Genomic DNA, 15,760 nt, shown 5'->3' with positions numbered 1-15,760 from the left:
ATGAGCTTCTGCTCTCTTCAAGGAGGGGAAGTTTCTATTGGAAAGAAAGGGCTACACAACATGAAGAAGCCAAGTCAAACACAGCCCCATCCCGTTCTCCCTGGAGCCCGCCCTGTCCAGAATGTGCTCCAGGACTCACGAGCAGCTAAGGGATGCTGAGGTCCCTGCAGCTCGCTACCTTGCTGTGGAAGCCTTTACCTGTCAGGTCTGAAAGAAACTCCACTCCCCCAAATTCTGGCACCCGTTTCCTTCTACCAAAGGTATGGTTGAGGGAAGGTTTTTATTGTAGATATGAGGGAGAGCACAGCCAGAGGCATCTAGAATAGTCCAGAACAGAGAGAGAGAGAGAGTAGTAATTGAACATGGCCAGCAGACTGGACCAGGCCTGAGAGGAGCCAGGTGGGAGGAGGGAGGAGAGAGGAAGACAAAGAGAGTCGGGGGAGGAGTAGGGGGGCTAAGAGAGGGGGCCATGAGAGGAAGACAAAAGAGAGGAAGCACAGCGGAATGGCGGTGTTACAGGGAACGAGAAGGGGAGGGAGGGAAGCCTACGAGCAGAAGTTATGCGTGTGGGGCGTGGTGAAAAGACCCACGGGCAGCTGTGATACTGAGGAAGTCTGGAGGCCAGTGCTTCAGTATGCTAACAGGCACCACAGGTGGCCATTTGTCCTGAGTTCCTTCTAAACCTTACATCAAGCAATTGCTAAGAACCACTGAGGCACACCAGCAGATCTTAAGTTGTATTTAGATTTGTTCTCATTGGACATAGTTCATTTTCTCTATTTTTTTGAGGGGTGGGGGAGGTGTGAGATGGGGTTTCTCTGTGTAGCCCTGGCTCTCCTGGAACTCACTCTGCAGACCAGGCTGGGTTATTAAAGAAAAACTGGAGTGCAAGGCATGGAACACCTCCTTACAAGTTATTGGTCAGGGAAGCTCCGTACAAACAACCGCAGTTATTGCCATTGCTCCTGGTTACCCACCATATCTACATGGTTATTGCCATTGCTCCTGGTTATCCACCATATCTACATGGTTATTGCCATTGCTCCTGGTTACCTACCATATCCATATGGTAAGCTCTTATTGCTGAAGACACCACACACTTTGGCTGCAGAACATAAACCAATCTCAAAGTTACTGGGAAACTTGCTCACCACTGGCTAGCTTCCATAGTGTCAGAGGTACTGTGCAGGGTGCTGGATGAGTGCTGGACCCTATGTGCCACAGTACTGACCTGCCAGGTATGATGTGCCCACTGGTGCAGTACTGGCATGGCTGTGATCGGGGGTAACTAACCTCTTTCTGAGTGGATTTGAGGCCTGATTCCCAGCAGGGGATTTCATGCCTGGTACTCTTAACTCTAGTCAAAACCCATACCTGGAGAAGTCATAAGCCCTACGGTAGGTCCTGCTGTTGTTATTTTTTCTGAATGGCCACACTGTGAAATATTTATACTTATACTTATAGACCTGGGCTACTCTCAACCCGGGTCAGAGAAACTCCTTTCTGCAGCATGCAGCCATCAATGCAGAGACACAGAACTGGTCAAAGTGCTGTGAAGAACAGACTGAGTGCTCAACTTTAAATGGGAAATCTTTATAAGCACTAACCTTCTCTACCCTCGCTAAGACTCAGGGCACTTTGAGGAGCGGGCAGCAGAGATGGCGGCAGGAGCTGGAGAAGGGGAAGGAGTGGTGTGAAGTGCTCTCTCTGGACATGACATGGCGATCACGCTCACCCTGAACTCACAGCAGCTGTAGTTTCCTGACTGAGACCTACAGGAGACCAAGGTGACTAAACCCCTCAGACAGGGTAGATGATCCCTGAGTCTCACCTTACACCCAGGAGCTTTTGGTAGTTGACAGCCTCTGGGGAAGAGAGAGGCACTCGAGGGTGTGGACAACAGTGAGTTCCCAGGCTTCAGGGGAGCCTCCTGCACCCTGCCACCCACATGCACACACGGGCAGTACTAATTGGATTTAATGAGTTATCGAGTTAAAAAAAAGAATAAACAGAAAAGAAAAAGAAGTCATGAAGTTAGGAGTTAGTCAAGGGTTTGGGGCTACAGAGGGAGTTGGAGGGGGAAGTGGGAATATATATGATCATATTTCATTGTATGCATGCATGAAATCTTCAAAGAATAAAAAACAATCAACACAAGAGGCTGGAGAGATGGCTCAGAGGTTAAGAGCACTGACTGCTCTTCTGGAGGTCCTGAGTTCAATTCCCAGCAGCACCACATGGTGGCTCACAACCACCTGTAATGAGATCTGGTGCCTTCTTCTGGCCTGCAGCAATACATGCAGGCAAAACACTGTATACATAATAAACGAATAAGTCTAAAAAAAATCAACACATAATCAAGAAAATTAGATTTTTTTTAATTGGGGGGACATTTCAAAACAGGGTCTCACTATGTAGCCCTGGCTGTCCTGGAACTTAATAGGTAGACCAGGCTGGCCTTGAACTCACAGAGATCCACCTGCCTCTGCTTCCCTAATGCTGGGACTAAAGGCATGTGCCACTATGTGACTGAGAAAAACGGATTTTTTTTTTTTTTCCCAAGGCAGGGTTTCTCTGTGTAACAGCTATGGCTGTCCTGGAACTCACTCTGTAGACCAGGCTAGCCTCAAACTCAGAGATCCACCTGCCTCTGCCTCCTGAGTGCTGGGATTAAAGGTGTATGCCACCATGCCCAGCCCTTACTCTGGATTATTAAACCTGAAATGATCCTCCTAGAACACAGTTCAAAATCTGCCTAGATTCTGTGTGAAGACTGTGAACCCCTAGGGGGAAAATTGCTTAGTGTGGCATTCCCAGACTATGACTCACTGTAACCCATTCTAACCTTCCCTCTGCCCATCCCCCTGACTCTGGAGAACCTCTCCCTGGCTGCTGAGCCCAGTGCTCTCTCCAGTCACTTTACACATGTAGATCCCTCTGGAAGCTTCCCTCATTCTGACAAACTCTTAGTCCACCAGCAAGCCTCCCCCAGGCTTGGGTAGCCTGTCCCTGTGCAGTACTCTGGGTCACACTGATGTCCCTTCAGAGTTCAAGGGCATCTTGAACTCCCTGGCATCAAACCAATCGTCTTCCTTGAGGCAGAAGAGCCAGGGGGCCCAATCCTTTGCATCTCCTTTAGCCAGCTTTTTTCCAGGAGGTGGGGCAGTATCCCACCCTGGCAGCCCTCCCTGTGGGTCCTCTAGGGAGGAGGCTGGGGCACTGTCACATGAGCTCTGGAGGTGGAGAGGCCCACCCCAAGCCCCAGCCTTTGACATCTGCATCAGGCAAGCTCCTTGCCTCTGTATGCCCAGCCTTGTCATCTGTACAGAAATAAGTAGCACCTAGCTCTTAGGGACTATGATGGCCATTCTTGGTTGCTAACTTGACCACATCTGGAATCAACTAAAATCCAAGTTAGTGGGCATCCTGTGAAGGTTTGTCTTAATCGGATTATTTGAAGCAGGAAGACCCACCCTAAACCTGGGCCATACCTTCTGTTGGCAGCCTACAAAAAAGGACATGGAAGAAGGACGCTTTGCTTTTGCCTGCTTGCCCTCACTCTTGCTGGAAAGTTCATCTATCCTGCTATGGAGGTGTGCATTCCTTCACTGATATTAGAACCTACTTCTTTGGAATTCTAACATAGACTGAAGGCCAGCTAAGATATCCAGCCTTGTGTATTGAACAACTATTAGATTCTTAGGAGACAGCCATTGTTGGACTAGCTGGACCACAGCCTGTAAGTCACTCTAATAAATCCTTGTTTAATATATATATATATATATATGATAGATTCATCCTATCAGTTCTGTTCCTCTAGAGGACCCTAACACAGGTAGCGAAGTAGTGATTGCTCTCTGGATGATGAGCATTACTCCCACATCCACACTGGCGAGGTATGCTTATGTCCTGGCACATTTTATCCACATTCCCAGTAGCAAGGTAGGAATGTCAGCTGGAGCCAGTGCATAGAGCGGGAAAAGAAAACATGGAGGCAGATTGTCATCTGCTTCACCCCTGGCCCACCAGGATTCAATACTCTTCCATTCCCTGGGAATGGGAAAGAATCGGGATCAAGGGAGGGAGGCTGCAGATGTGGGGTGCACCAGCTCCTGCCAGGGGTGCCCACCAGCACAATGATGATGACATCACACAATGGAGAGACAGCAGCCATAGGGGAGTAGGAGCAGAGAGCTTCTTCTTGGCCTTTCTTCCGCTGGTTCCACATCCCCAGTACAGGTGCTCAGGACCCTCACCTTTCCAAGTTCTTCTACATGCCAGTTAAACGCAGAGCCGGGGGCTTTGCTGTCACATTTGCTGCCACATCCCCAAGAGGCATGAGTAATTGCCCACGTTACATGTAAACCCAAGATGAGAAGACAGGAGCTCGCGGGCAGTACCTCCTCTGTCTCCACAGATACTGTAAGCAGGCAGGCTTGTCTCTCACTGCTTGATGAGGCTCTGTTCCTGGGGAGCCTCAACTTACAGTCACAAGGACCTAAGTTAGACTTTGGAACCTGAGGCTTCACCCCGTCTCAGCCTGCACCTCTCAACTTAACCCAGGCTGTACAGGACACAGTCCTCCCAGCTGCACACAGCGGGCCTGGAATCGTCCCGAGTCTTCGGAACCAAAGCTCTGGACTCTACCGTCTCAACTCTGGAGTTCAGCCCCTTCCTTGCACCGCGCTTTGGGTGTCCCAGTGCTAAACGAAGCACCCCAACCACACCAAATGTCCTTCGAGCTCCCGGTGCCAGGCAAACCTTGCTGGAGGCCTGCACTGTGAACCACTCCTTTCCTGCTCTTGTTGGTGCTGGGTGTGAGAGCTAACATTATGTTTTAAGTCTAAATGACTGAGCTTAAGAGATCTAAAAACAGCAACGCCTCTGCCCTGTGAGCCCCACTCGCCAAGGACAGAGAACTTTCTGCAATGTTGTTCATGTAAGAGAGCAAGTCACACATTACCACTTCAGTAAACTAGGCTGCTGCCCCAGCTGCACAGGATGCCTCTGATCACAGGCAGGCAGGAGGCACATCAGGATGTGTGCTCGCCCCTGGCTGGACTAAAGTGGGAGCGCATAGCCTCGGGGGGGTTGTCTTTACAAGCAAAAAATGTAATTCTGTGCCATACTCTGGGAATCCTGGGTATGGACCTGGCCAGTGTCCACTGTCCTGGCCAATATTTAGTAAAGCTTGCCTTAAATTTGGCTCAAAACTTATGGTAGTGGTCTCATTCTCTCCCGGTGGGGTTAACACGAGGCTTCCTCCCACGTCACTCCCCAGTCCCACACTCTACTTAAGCAGACAACCTTCATTCCAGCCACAAGAAGACTCTAGGGACTCCGCAGTTTCTCCTCAGGTTCTTCCCACCTCAGCTGTCCTGTCCACCCCCACCCCACCCCACCCCCCGTCGGGTCCTGAGAATCATGGTCTTCGGCACCCACCCTTTGTCAACCAAAGGTGGCAAACCACACTTCGTTTGGCCTCCATAGCTTATTAAAGTTTTAGTTAGCTGTTACCATTTAAAAATCAGAAAATTCTGCATAAGGATCCAGCATTCTAGTTTCTTTTGAAAAGTGAGACCTGGTGACCCAAGCACCCCACCCCCACACCAGTCCTCCATGGTGACAACCAGCTACAGCTAGTATTAGCCGGTCCTTTGCTCCCTTGGGGCTCATGCTCAGCCTTCTGAAGTTCTAAGCCTCCTAATAGCCACTGCCATACGCCCCGGCCATGGCGGCTTCTGACTACATCTTTGCATGAGGCTCTTCTTCCAAAGGAGCAGAAGGCTGGGGAGGCTGTCCGAGCCCATCTTTCCTTTGCCTCGGGCCTCAGCGTGGGCGGGCGGGCGGGCGGGCAGAGCAGAGTAAGCGGGAAGGCAGGGTGGAGAATCCCAGTCAAGAGCCCACCTCCAGCCTAGCCTCTCTCTGGCAATTTTCCAGCAGCATCCCAGGAACTGCCTGTGTCCTGTCTTGAGCCTGGCTGGGGCCAGGCTGCCCCAGATACAGAGCTGTCTGGCTCTTCCTGCAGGCCACTCTGCGTCCTGAGCTGGGCCTCAGGCCTGAGGTTTCCTGAGCTTGAGCAGCACTGAGGTCTGGAATAACAGCTTCCATACTGTTCAGCCAACTCAGCCAAATATGCACCACGGGGTGGCTGCCTTGTCGCAGTCCAGCACGATATTGAGAACAGTGCAGGGGGCCCCTCCTACAGACAGCGCTGTGCGGGAATCCACCCGGTACTTCACAGTGTTCAGACCTCCCTCCCGGTCCACCTTGAATTGCTCCTGGGAAGAAGAGAAGGAAAAAACATGAACTCACACATCATGATGCCAGCTGCCCACCCATCTCCACTGAAAGGGGAGCGCCCAAAGCTGCCCTCTTGCCAAGCCCGCACCCCGTCAGTAAGGAAAACCCACTTTTCTGTGGGGCAAATACACCTCCAAGAAAGGGATTCCGGCACCTTCAGTTAGGCCTTCCCACCCCAGCCTCCATGGGTCAGGTCTGGGCTGATCCACAGTGCCCAGACGCACACAGCAGCCACCAAGCAGGGCAAGGTGTCCATGGAGAATGCCCATCAACTGACCTGACCCAGCAATGAGAGGATGGCACCACTTGGGCAAAAAGAGAACTTGGTGAAATGATAAGGCCTATTGGTTCCGACCTATCCCTCACCCCTGTGGAAACTAGCCAGCACCTGTTTTTGAGCTGCAATGCGTTTCTGGTCCCTCTTCCGCCAGGCTGGGTCATGCAAGTGGCGAAATGTCTGGTACCCAGTTGTGATTCCTGAGGGGCGGAAAAGCTAAGGAAAACAAAGGAAGCAGGGGTCAGGCTGCCTCTCTGGTCATCTTGGCCCTTACCACTGACTCCTCAGGGATCCCACTGGCTGCCATCCTGCAGGACAGGAGACTCTACAGAGAGCCCTGAAAATCGGGGTGAACGCGGGGATCAGAACCAGGGAGACCAACTGCAAACCCTAAGATGCAGCAAGCAAAGGGATCCTCCGGACAGCCCCTCCAGACAGCCCCTCCGGACAGCCACGTAGCCAGGGCCAGGCAGAGCCACGGCAGGGCCAGGCAGGGCCACGGCAGGGCCAGGCAGGGCCAGGCAGGGCCAGGCAGAGCCACGGCAGGGCCAGGCAGGGCCAGGCAGAGCCACGCAGCAGCCTTACCTGGAGGCCAGCTCCCTTGATGCGGCGGTAGAACTCATCGTCCTCTCGGCCCCAGCCCCAGAAGCGGTTGGACATCCCGTTGCACTGACACAAAGACAGGCAGTGTCTGTCACATGCCCTCCTCCCAGGGAGCACTTTAGTCTCTTACTGCTCGGGAGAGCCAAGTCTGAGCCCAGCCAGCCAGGCTCCCTGTCTTCTTCCTGACTGCTCTGAGTGATACAGGGTGCTGGCGGGCCCTGCACTCTGCCGTGGGGATGCGGGGTGGAAGGGAAGGGTCAGCACATCTCAGGCCCTCCCCACTTCTAACAGGGCCTGGAACTTGTATGTGGTAAGTGTCTCCAGTGTCGGCTCCCTTCAGGGGGCAAAACTGCCAACCTCGATAGCTTGTGCCTTCTTCTCGGGCCAGTTCTCCCGAGATGGCTGTGCCCAGGTCTTTCCCTGTGTTTGAGGGACAACCCTGACGAGTATTTGCTCAGGGGCTGTAGTCACGGAGGACAGAGAACAGTCACTCCGATCTTCTCACCCCTCTGTGTCCCTGGGTCCCACCAAGAGCCGGTGTGCTTAGTTCGGGACTCCTGTCTAGATTCTGGGTTGGGGGCGGGGAGGGGCTCCATCTCCCACCAGCCAGGCCGTGTTTTAAGGGCCGGCTATGCATCCTTCTCGCATGAGGAGGGAGGGCCCGGTGACGACGCCGAGAGGGAGATTCCACAGCCATCACATCTCCAGCTCTCTGTGGCCAGCTGGCTCAGGGGCTTCCGTGGTCACAGCAGCGCTCTCCCTGCCTAATGTGCTCATTCCTGGTCCTGTCTTATGTCTCCGGCTGCTGCTGAGTCCACTGTCAAGCTCAGGCAAGACTCCATCTGCTGGGCCCCAGGAAGGCTGCACTCCCCCCACGACTGCCTAGGCCCATGGCGGGAAAGATCCCCAGCATTTAAGTGAGTAGAGCAGGTAGGGCTGGACCTCACCAGCTGGTAGTGCTGCTTGGAGAGCAGCAGAATGCCGCCTACATAGGTCTTGTAGTGGTAGAGAGGGTGGAGCTCTGGGGAGGCCACGTGGAAGGGCCCGGCCTCTGGGAAGCCATAGTCCAGCTCCTCGTTGAGAGGGAGCAGATCCACGTCGTGCATGGCAATGTAGTCTGTGCTGTTGCTGCTCTCCAGGAAGCCCACATTGATGAGCGCTGCCCGATTGAACCTGCGCGAGAAAAAACGATGCTAGGGAGAGGAAGCGAGCTTCACCACCAACCTCGCTCTAGCCCTGGCTGTGCAGAGAATTTCTTCCGCGTCACCACCCAACCCTGTCGTCACTGTCCCCTCTGCTTGCTGCACAATGTTTATGGAGCACTTACTCCACGCCAAACTGTTCAAAGCCACTCTGGAAGAAAGAGCGTCGAGAACCAAATCCTGTTCTCGTGGACTTTGCAATGGGAAGGGGCAAGACGGAGCCAAACAGGGCAGGAGGAAGCTGGCGGGGGAGGTGGGCAGCTGTTCTCCACGGGGCTGTCGGCACAGCCGGGATGGCACTTCAAGCTGGAACCTGAGGGCCTGATCATATGGAAGCTGGAGACAGGGCCCCACACAGAGGAGAGTAACTGCCAAGGCCACCAAGAGCAGACACCAGGAGGACATTGAGAAGAGACTGGGGAGGGACAGACACTGAGAGGCAAGAGGTGATGGTGGGCAGCAGAGGGAACTGTGAGAACTGGGCAGACTCCAGACGTGATTTGCTGATGGTCTGGATGCTGTGACGAACAAAGAGCTTTTTTGGCTTGCATAACTGGAACTATGTAGCTTCCTCTTCCTGAAACGAGGAAGAGGGGAAAGAAAGCAGGTCTGAGGGAGTAGCAATCATAAACTCAGCTATGATCCCGTTGGGACCACCAGATGGAGGCATCATGAGGGAGGCCGAATATGCAGACCTGGAGCTCAGACTAGGGAGTTCCCAGTCATTTAATACCAGGAGATGAGATGGGATGGGACTGTCCACGGGGAGTCTGCAACTGAGGAGAGGGGGTGCTGAGGACAACGCTGAGAGACCAGAGACGGGGAGACGGGCAATGAGATGAGCAGGGCTGGCGACTGAGACGGAGAAAACCAGAAGTTAAGCAGAGGCATCAGAAGGACAAAGATCTGCTTAAGAGAAGCCACTGATGCGGGAGGATGAGAGCCTGGGATTATGGGAGTCACCTGTGACCTCAGTGAGGGCTGTTGCAGATCATAAGAGATGTCTGTTGAAAGAGTCTTGAAGATAATCCCAGCACTCAGAAGGTGGATCTCTGAGTTTGAGGCCAGCCTGGTCTATAGAGCGAGTTTTCCAGGACAGCCAGGGCTATAGAGAAACCCTGTCTTGAGAGGGAGAGGAAGAAGGGAGAGGGGAGGGGAGGGGGACCCTTGAAGGAGGGAATAAAGAAGTGGGGTGATAGCAGTGGAGGTATCAGACAGAGAAGTCTTTTCCCTTCTTTTTCTTATCTTCTGTTTCTCTCTCACATTTTTTTTAGGACAGGGTCTCACTATGCAGCCCTGGCTGTCCTGGAACTTGATATGTAGCTGGCTTTAAACTCCCAGAGACCCACCAGCCTCTGACTCCCAGTGCCGGGATTAAAGGAGTGTACCGCCTTTCCTGGCTCCCTCCTTTTAAAACATTGAGTGTGTGGAAGTCACAGAATGGTGAGGTCAAGGACAGCCTGTGAGAGTCGGACTTCTCCTCCCACCACGTGGATTCACCAGGCTTGGCGGCAAGCTCCTCACCTCCCTATTCCTGCCTTCCTGAGGACGCTGTCTCTGAGCATCTGTGTGTGCTGACGGGAATCCCCGGAAGAGGAAGAGCAGACTATGCAGAAGAGGCCCCAGGGCCACAGCACTGACCTTGAGTAGCAGAGAGGGAGAGGAATCCAAGGCCACAGTGGGAGACAGTCCCAGGGAGGGCAGGGACAGTCACTGCCGGGAGGGAGTGGAGATGGCAGGGAGGAGGAAAGTGCCCTCCCGTGACCTTGTATCACTGTTTCTTCTCACGTCCGTCCGTATACAAGTTATTCCATATACAGAGATCTTTCTAGAGTAGACATCAGATCCGGGCCACTCCAAAGGCTCCACTATCCAGTGGGCGGGGCCTATCCCTCCCACCATATGGCCCTTCCTCCCAATAGCCCCGCTCAGGCCCAAGCCCACTGAGCAACAGGAACAAGCGCTAAGAACCACAGGCAAGGAGAGGCACCGGCACGGTGCTGCTGGCCCAGGAGCCGGTCCTCACCTGAAATGATCCACCTGGTTGAGCACATAGATGTGGTGCGGGATCTTTTTCCTGCTTAGGAAGCGGTGCATGTGGGGCACAAAGACCAGGAGCTCCTCAAAGCGTTCCCGGAAGGGCACCAGCACTGCCAGGCGGTGAGGTCCCCACGATGCATCTTCTTCCCAGTGCTCAGGGGGCGGCTCTGGAGGGCAAGCCCGAGGCGGGCCCGCGGTCTCCTGCCCTTGTCCCCTGGTCACCTGGGCCATGTCTCCAGAGCAGCTGAGCTGCAGCCAGAGCAGGGAGAATAAGACCAGCAGGAGGAAGGCGATGAAGAGGTGGAAGACGGAGCACTTCCTGCGGAGGCCTCCAGGAAGCAACCTGGCCCTGGGATAAGAGCAGGGAGGTGGTCAGGAGGGCAGGGCAGCTAGATCCTTTCAAGACCCTTTCTCTGGCCTCGTCCTCCAGGCTCAGATGACTACTGGCCACCTCTAAATACCTAGGAATTAGTGCAGAAGCAATGTTTAATGATGCTCATGCTACTACCATATATGATCAGCCCACTCACCTCTGTAGGCCCAGCCTGTGCTACCCCGGGACACTCTTGGACCATTCACCTCTGCAGGCCCAGCCTGTGCTACCCCAGGACACTCTCGGACCATTCACCTCTGCAGGCCCAGCCTGTGCTACCCCAGGACACTCTCGGACCATTCACCTCTGCAGGTCCAGCCTGTGCTACCCGGGGACACTCTCGGACCATTCACCTCTGCAGGCCCAGCCTGTGCTACCCCGGGACACTCTCAGTCCATTCACCTCTGTAGGCCCAGCCTGTGCTACCCCGGGACACTCTCAGCCCATTCACCTCTGTAGGCCCAACCTGTGCTACCCCGGGACACTCTCGGACCATTCACCTCTGCAGGCCCAGCCTGTGCTACCCCGGGACACTCTCAATCCATTCACCTCTGTAGGCCCAGCCTGTGCTACCCGGGGGACACTCTCAGCCCATTCACCTCTGCAGGCCCAGCCTGTGCTACCCGGGGGACACCCTCAGCCCATTCACCTCTGTAGGCCCAGCCTGTGCTACCCCGGGGACACCCTCAGCCCATTCACCTCTGCAGGCCCAGCCTGTGCTACCCCGGGGACACTCTTGGACCATTCACCTCTGTAGGCCCAGCCTGTGCTACCCCGGGGACACTCTCGGACCATTCACCTCTGCAGGCCCAGCCTGTGCTACCCCCCGGGACACTCTCAGACCATTCACCTCTGTAGGCCCAGCCTGTGCTACCCCCCGGGACACTCTCAGACCATTCACCTCTGTAGGCCCAGCCTGTGCTACCCCCCGGGACACTCTTGGACCATTCACCTCTGTAGGCCCAGCCTGTGCTACCCCGGGGACACCCTCAGCCCATTCACCTCTGCAGGCCCAGCCTGTGCTACCCCGGGGACACTCTCAGCCCATTCACCTCTGCAGGCCCAGCCTGTGCTACCCCCCGGGACACCCTCAGCCCATTCACCTCTGTAGGCCCAGCCTGTGCTACCCCCCGGGACACTCTCAGCCCATTCACCTCTGCAGGCCCAGCCTGTGCTACCCCCCGGGACACTCTCGGACCATTCACCTCTGTAGGCCCAGCCTGTGCTACCCCCCGGGACACTCTTGGACCCTCACAGGTGACAGGGCTGCCCCAGCTCTTCAGCGATTTCTCACATTCTGAGGGGCTCCTGGTAAGAGTGCTCAGGGAAAAGGGAGAGGCTCATTGTGTCGTATTTATTTCTCCCTAGGACAGTGTCTTGAAGTCCTTAGCCAATGGCAGTGATTCCAGTTTAGAAAGATACAACCCACTGATTTCCAAACTCCAAACTCACTCCCCAGAAAATTCACCCAGCAGAAATGTTATTTTGTCGTGCTGTTAGGGTGCCCAGAACGCTCCCCAAGAGGGGTGTGTACTGACATAAACCCCAGGCAAAATGGCCAGTATCTAGTCTAGAAAGCTCAAAGAAGCTCAACACTGCCCAATGTGAGGTCCAGAGGGAGAGTGCAGACCACTGGGTAGCCCATAGAACAGGAGCTAAAAGGAGGTAAAGGGACAGAGCTGGGCTCACATCTGCACCCAAATGAAAGAAACCGGACAAACAGCTGGCGATCTCAGACACTGGGGGACTCGGGGAAACTGCCCTTCAGTTAACAATGGTGAAAGAATATGTGGAAAGCCTTGCATGGTGGCCATGGTGGATGGGTTTCCAGTTCAAGGTCAAACTGGGCTACAGGGTGATACTGTCTCAAAACCAGATGAAACAAAGAAGCAAAAAAGAAACAGTGAACTTCACCTTTGCCCTCCTCTCAAAGCTCCTGATACCAGGAAAGGATCTGAGAAACCTCAGAAGGAAGCTTCCTCTACAGTCGCTCCTGCCTCCCTGCCCAAGCGATCAGTAAAGAAATCTCCTTTAGCCTCTAAGAGTCAGGAATTGGGTTTTTTTAGACACAGTTTCTCTGTGTAGGCCTGGCTGTCCTAAACTCGCTTTGCAGACCAGGCTGGCCTCAAACTCTCAGAGATCCTCCTGCCTCTGCCTCCCGAGTGCTGGGATTAAAGGTGTGTGCCACCACCTCCTGGCCGGTTATCAGGTCTTGTAGACACTACCTCCTAAGTTCTCCTGCGATAGTCTTGACTACTGGTCCTCACCCTGCTTGTCACTTTCAGTCTTACAGCTGCTCTGCCTCGGCTTACAAGATCAAAGCCAAAGCCCTTTCTCTGGCAGTCAGAATCCTCTGAGAAGGTACTGTGGTTTTGTCAAATCTCCACTTTCTAACAAGCATTCACTCTCATCCTGAGTAACGGGAGACCTTTCCACTTGCCACATTCTTCCTGCTCCAGCCCTTACCCCACGTTTCTCCTACTTGATACCTCCTTATTTTAACTGCTTAGCAGTTTCCTACCAACCTTTCAAGGCCAAAGATCCATGTCATGGCCATCACGGCTCCCACCAAGTTCCCTGCTTTGTGTTCCCAGGGTACCCGGCACTTCCCTCTTTACATCACCTATGTGTGATGAGCTGCATGATCCTACTTTCAGAACATGTCATATTCTTTTCTATGGCCTCAGGCCCAGTCCGACAGCAGACAGCTTGCCAACTGAGTACGGGAAGGGTGAAAGCAGTCCAAGCATGCTTTAAGTTGTATGCTGGAGCCACATCCAAGCCTACCTTTCAAAAGACACAACTGCAAATCTGGAAGCCAGCAGCCCTGAAGCCAGGCCCAGGTCCCACATGCAGCTGCTAGGTTGCGTAGCAGGACTGCCCTCACCGGCTTTCTGACTTACCCCCCATCATCTTGTGGTGATGGTTTCCACTGTGGAGCAGTAGAGCCCAGACCTGCAAATGGTCTGACAAGCCTGGAACCTTTACAGATTCTTTCTTGCACTCTGGGCTCTTTCTGGGAGCGGGGTGGAGACTTAGACGATGAACAATGGGTAATAGACCTCCTTTGGGGGGAATAAGCAATGACCATTATCCAAGAGTATGGCATGGATTGAACAGTCCATGCACTTCCTTATGATGTTTCTTCAATTCAACTTGCCCTTTCTACGAGAATTGTAGTGCCCAAGGGCACTCTCATTCTTTGCTCTAAAGGCCAAAACCACTGAGGGTCCCGATTCTATCAATAAAGCTGATGATAGTGGACATTGAGAACTGATATTGTTGGTGCCACCTGGTGGCAGTCTCCAGAACTGCAGTCCCAGGTGTTCCAACACCCATGTTCTGAGGGGCATTTTAAAAAGGGGTTGGTTTCCTGTATCAGTCAACACCTAGGGCTAATTAGAGGTGCTTCAAACCCAAGCACGCTTGTTCTACAGCTTGTACACAGTTACTGCAGTGCTTTATACTTGCTGTGTGGGTCTTCACCACTGTATCAAAAGCACAGAATGGACATCCATCTATTTTTCTGAGAACACAATAAAAGAAACGGATCAGAAGATGGAAATTCTCCTCTACTTCCTCCAAATATCATCTTCATTAATCCTCAAAGAACCGTTCCAAGTAGATAATATGATTCCTCATTTCAGAGATGGAAAACTGAGGTCAGAAAAATTAACTGGTCTGTTTCTAGCCACCATTCACCATGTTTCTATTATATTACTGTTACATTTTTTTTTAACCTTTTTTTTTTTTTCTTTTCTTTTTTTTTTTTTTCGAGACAGAGTTTCTCTGTGTAGCTTTGCACCTTTCCTGGAACTCACTTGGTAGCCCAGGCTGGCCTCGAACTCACAAAGATCCACCTGGCTCTGCCTCCCAAGTGCTGGGATTAAAGGCGTGCGCCACCACCGCCCGGTTACTGTTTCATTTTAACACCAAATCTTAAAAAAAAATTGTGCCCACTAAACTCGAGTCTTACTAAACATGTCACTCATTAAGTGAATATCCACTAAGGTGTGTTTGGGGGAAGAAGGATGGGAGAGGGGAGCATATTTCAAGTCTGAAGTATACTGTCCCTATAAATCTAGGCAGGGAAATCACCTCCCCAATTCTGCTTCAGGGAGAAATATCTTAAACTCAGGTCGGGCCAGACTCACACCTAACACTCGAGGCTGGACCCATGCAAGTACAACAGCACAGGAAATGAACTCATGGGTGGGTCTAGTATAAGCCAGGCAATGGCTAACCAACTAGGCAGAGAACATAGGAAGCTTCTGTCTGGTGTGATCTTCCGGGCCAACCGCAAAGTATGAAGAAGTATGAAAGAAAGGGGTAGGATCTGAAGTCACATGGATGTGATGAGGCAGACAGAAAAGAAATACAGACCCTCAGTGCCACAACATAGAGAGATCCTCTGTAAGAAGTGAACGGAATCAGTGGCCCGCAGGAAAACAGATGAACCAGTGAGGGAAAAAGACACACACAAAAGACACATGGGAGAAAGGGATTAAATAGAGGAACAAACACAAAGAGAGATCAATGCAGAGAAGACACAGAGACCGTGACCGAGACACAGGGCCCGAGAGAGACATATGCGGAATGGAAGCTGGTAGAAAAAGAGAGCCATGCAGCCAATGCCAATGACTCCCTCCCCCAAAACCACAGACCCTTAGGGTGACCCCCAGAAATGCAGATGCGACGGCGTCAGGCCCCTAGATTCTGCTGGCGTTAAGGAAAATAATGGCACCCGAGAGGACGCGGCTCCGGCTGGTCGCCGCCGCTCACCTGCCGTCCTCCCAGGGCAGCTGCGCCGCTTTCCTCCGGGAGGGCAACATCGTGGGGAGACACAGCTGGACATGGAGCTCTAGCTCCAAACCCGGCCGCCAGGCCTGCCCGGCCTACGCGGCGTCTCCGCCTCCGCCCCGCCCCCCGGTCCGCCGGGTCCGTCCCTCCGGCCGGGCCGGC

The 15,760-nt window shown here is 53.3% G+C and overlaps 1 protein-coding gene across 1 annotated transcript; it reads right to left on the bottom strand.

Annotated features, from left to right (window-relative positions):
* Positions 1 to 5,476: 5,476 nt before the first annotated feature.
* Positions 5,477 to 15,737, bottom strand: B4galt7 (beta-1,4-galactosyltransferase 7). The gene is made up of 6 exons (XM_006976778.4): positions 15,581 to 15,737; positions 10,412 to 10,774; positions 8,131 to 8,356; positions 7,166 to 7,249; positions 6,692 to 6,796; positions 5,477 to 6,281 (listed from the first exon to the last, which is right to left on the bottom strand). The coding sequence occupies exons 1-6, from the start codon at positions 15,628 to 15,630 to the stop codon at positions 6,126 to 6,128; spliced, it is 984 nt and encodes a 327-aa protein (XP_006976840.1). The 5' UTR covers positions 15,631 to 15,737; the 3' UTR covers positions 5,477 to 6,125.
* Between the last annotated feature and the right edge of the window lie 23 nt (positions 15,738 to 15,760).

The sequence above is a fragment of the Peromyscus maniculatus genome, chromosome 5 (genome assembly GCF_049852395.1).
Source record: "Peromyscus maniculatus bairdii isolate BWxNUB_F1_BW_parent chromosome 5, HU_Pman_BW_mat_3.1, whole genome shotgun sequence".
NCBI classification, from domain to species: Eukaryota; Metazoa; Chordata; class Mammalia; order Rodentia; family Cricetidae; genus Peromyscus; species Peromyscus maniculatus.
The sequence above is the reverse complement of the archived record's forward strand: the minus strand, read 5'-3'. Positions and strand labels throughout refer to the sequence as shown.

Excerpts from the sequence above, each read along its gene's own strand:
- B4galt7 (XM_006976778.4), bottom strand. The coding sequence starts at position 15,630 with ATGTTGCCCTCCCGGAGGAAAGCGGCGCAGCTGCCCTGGGAGGACGGC. Across the intron at positions 10,775-15,580 it reads CTGCCCTGGGAGGACGGCAG|GGCCAGGTTGCTTCCTGGAG; the intron begins GTGAGCGGCGGC and ends CTCTTATCCCAG. Across the intron at positions 7,250-8,130 it reads CCAAGCAGCACTACCAGCTG|TGCAACGGGATGTCCAACCG; the intron begins GTGAGGTCCAGC and ends TCTTTGTGTCAG.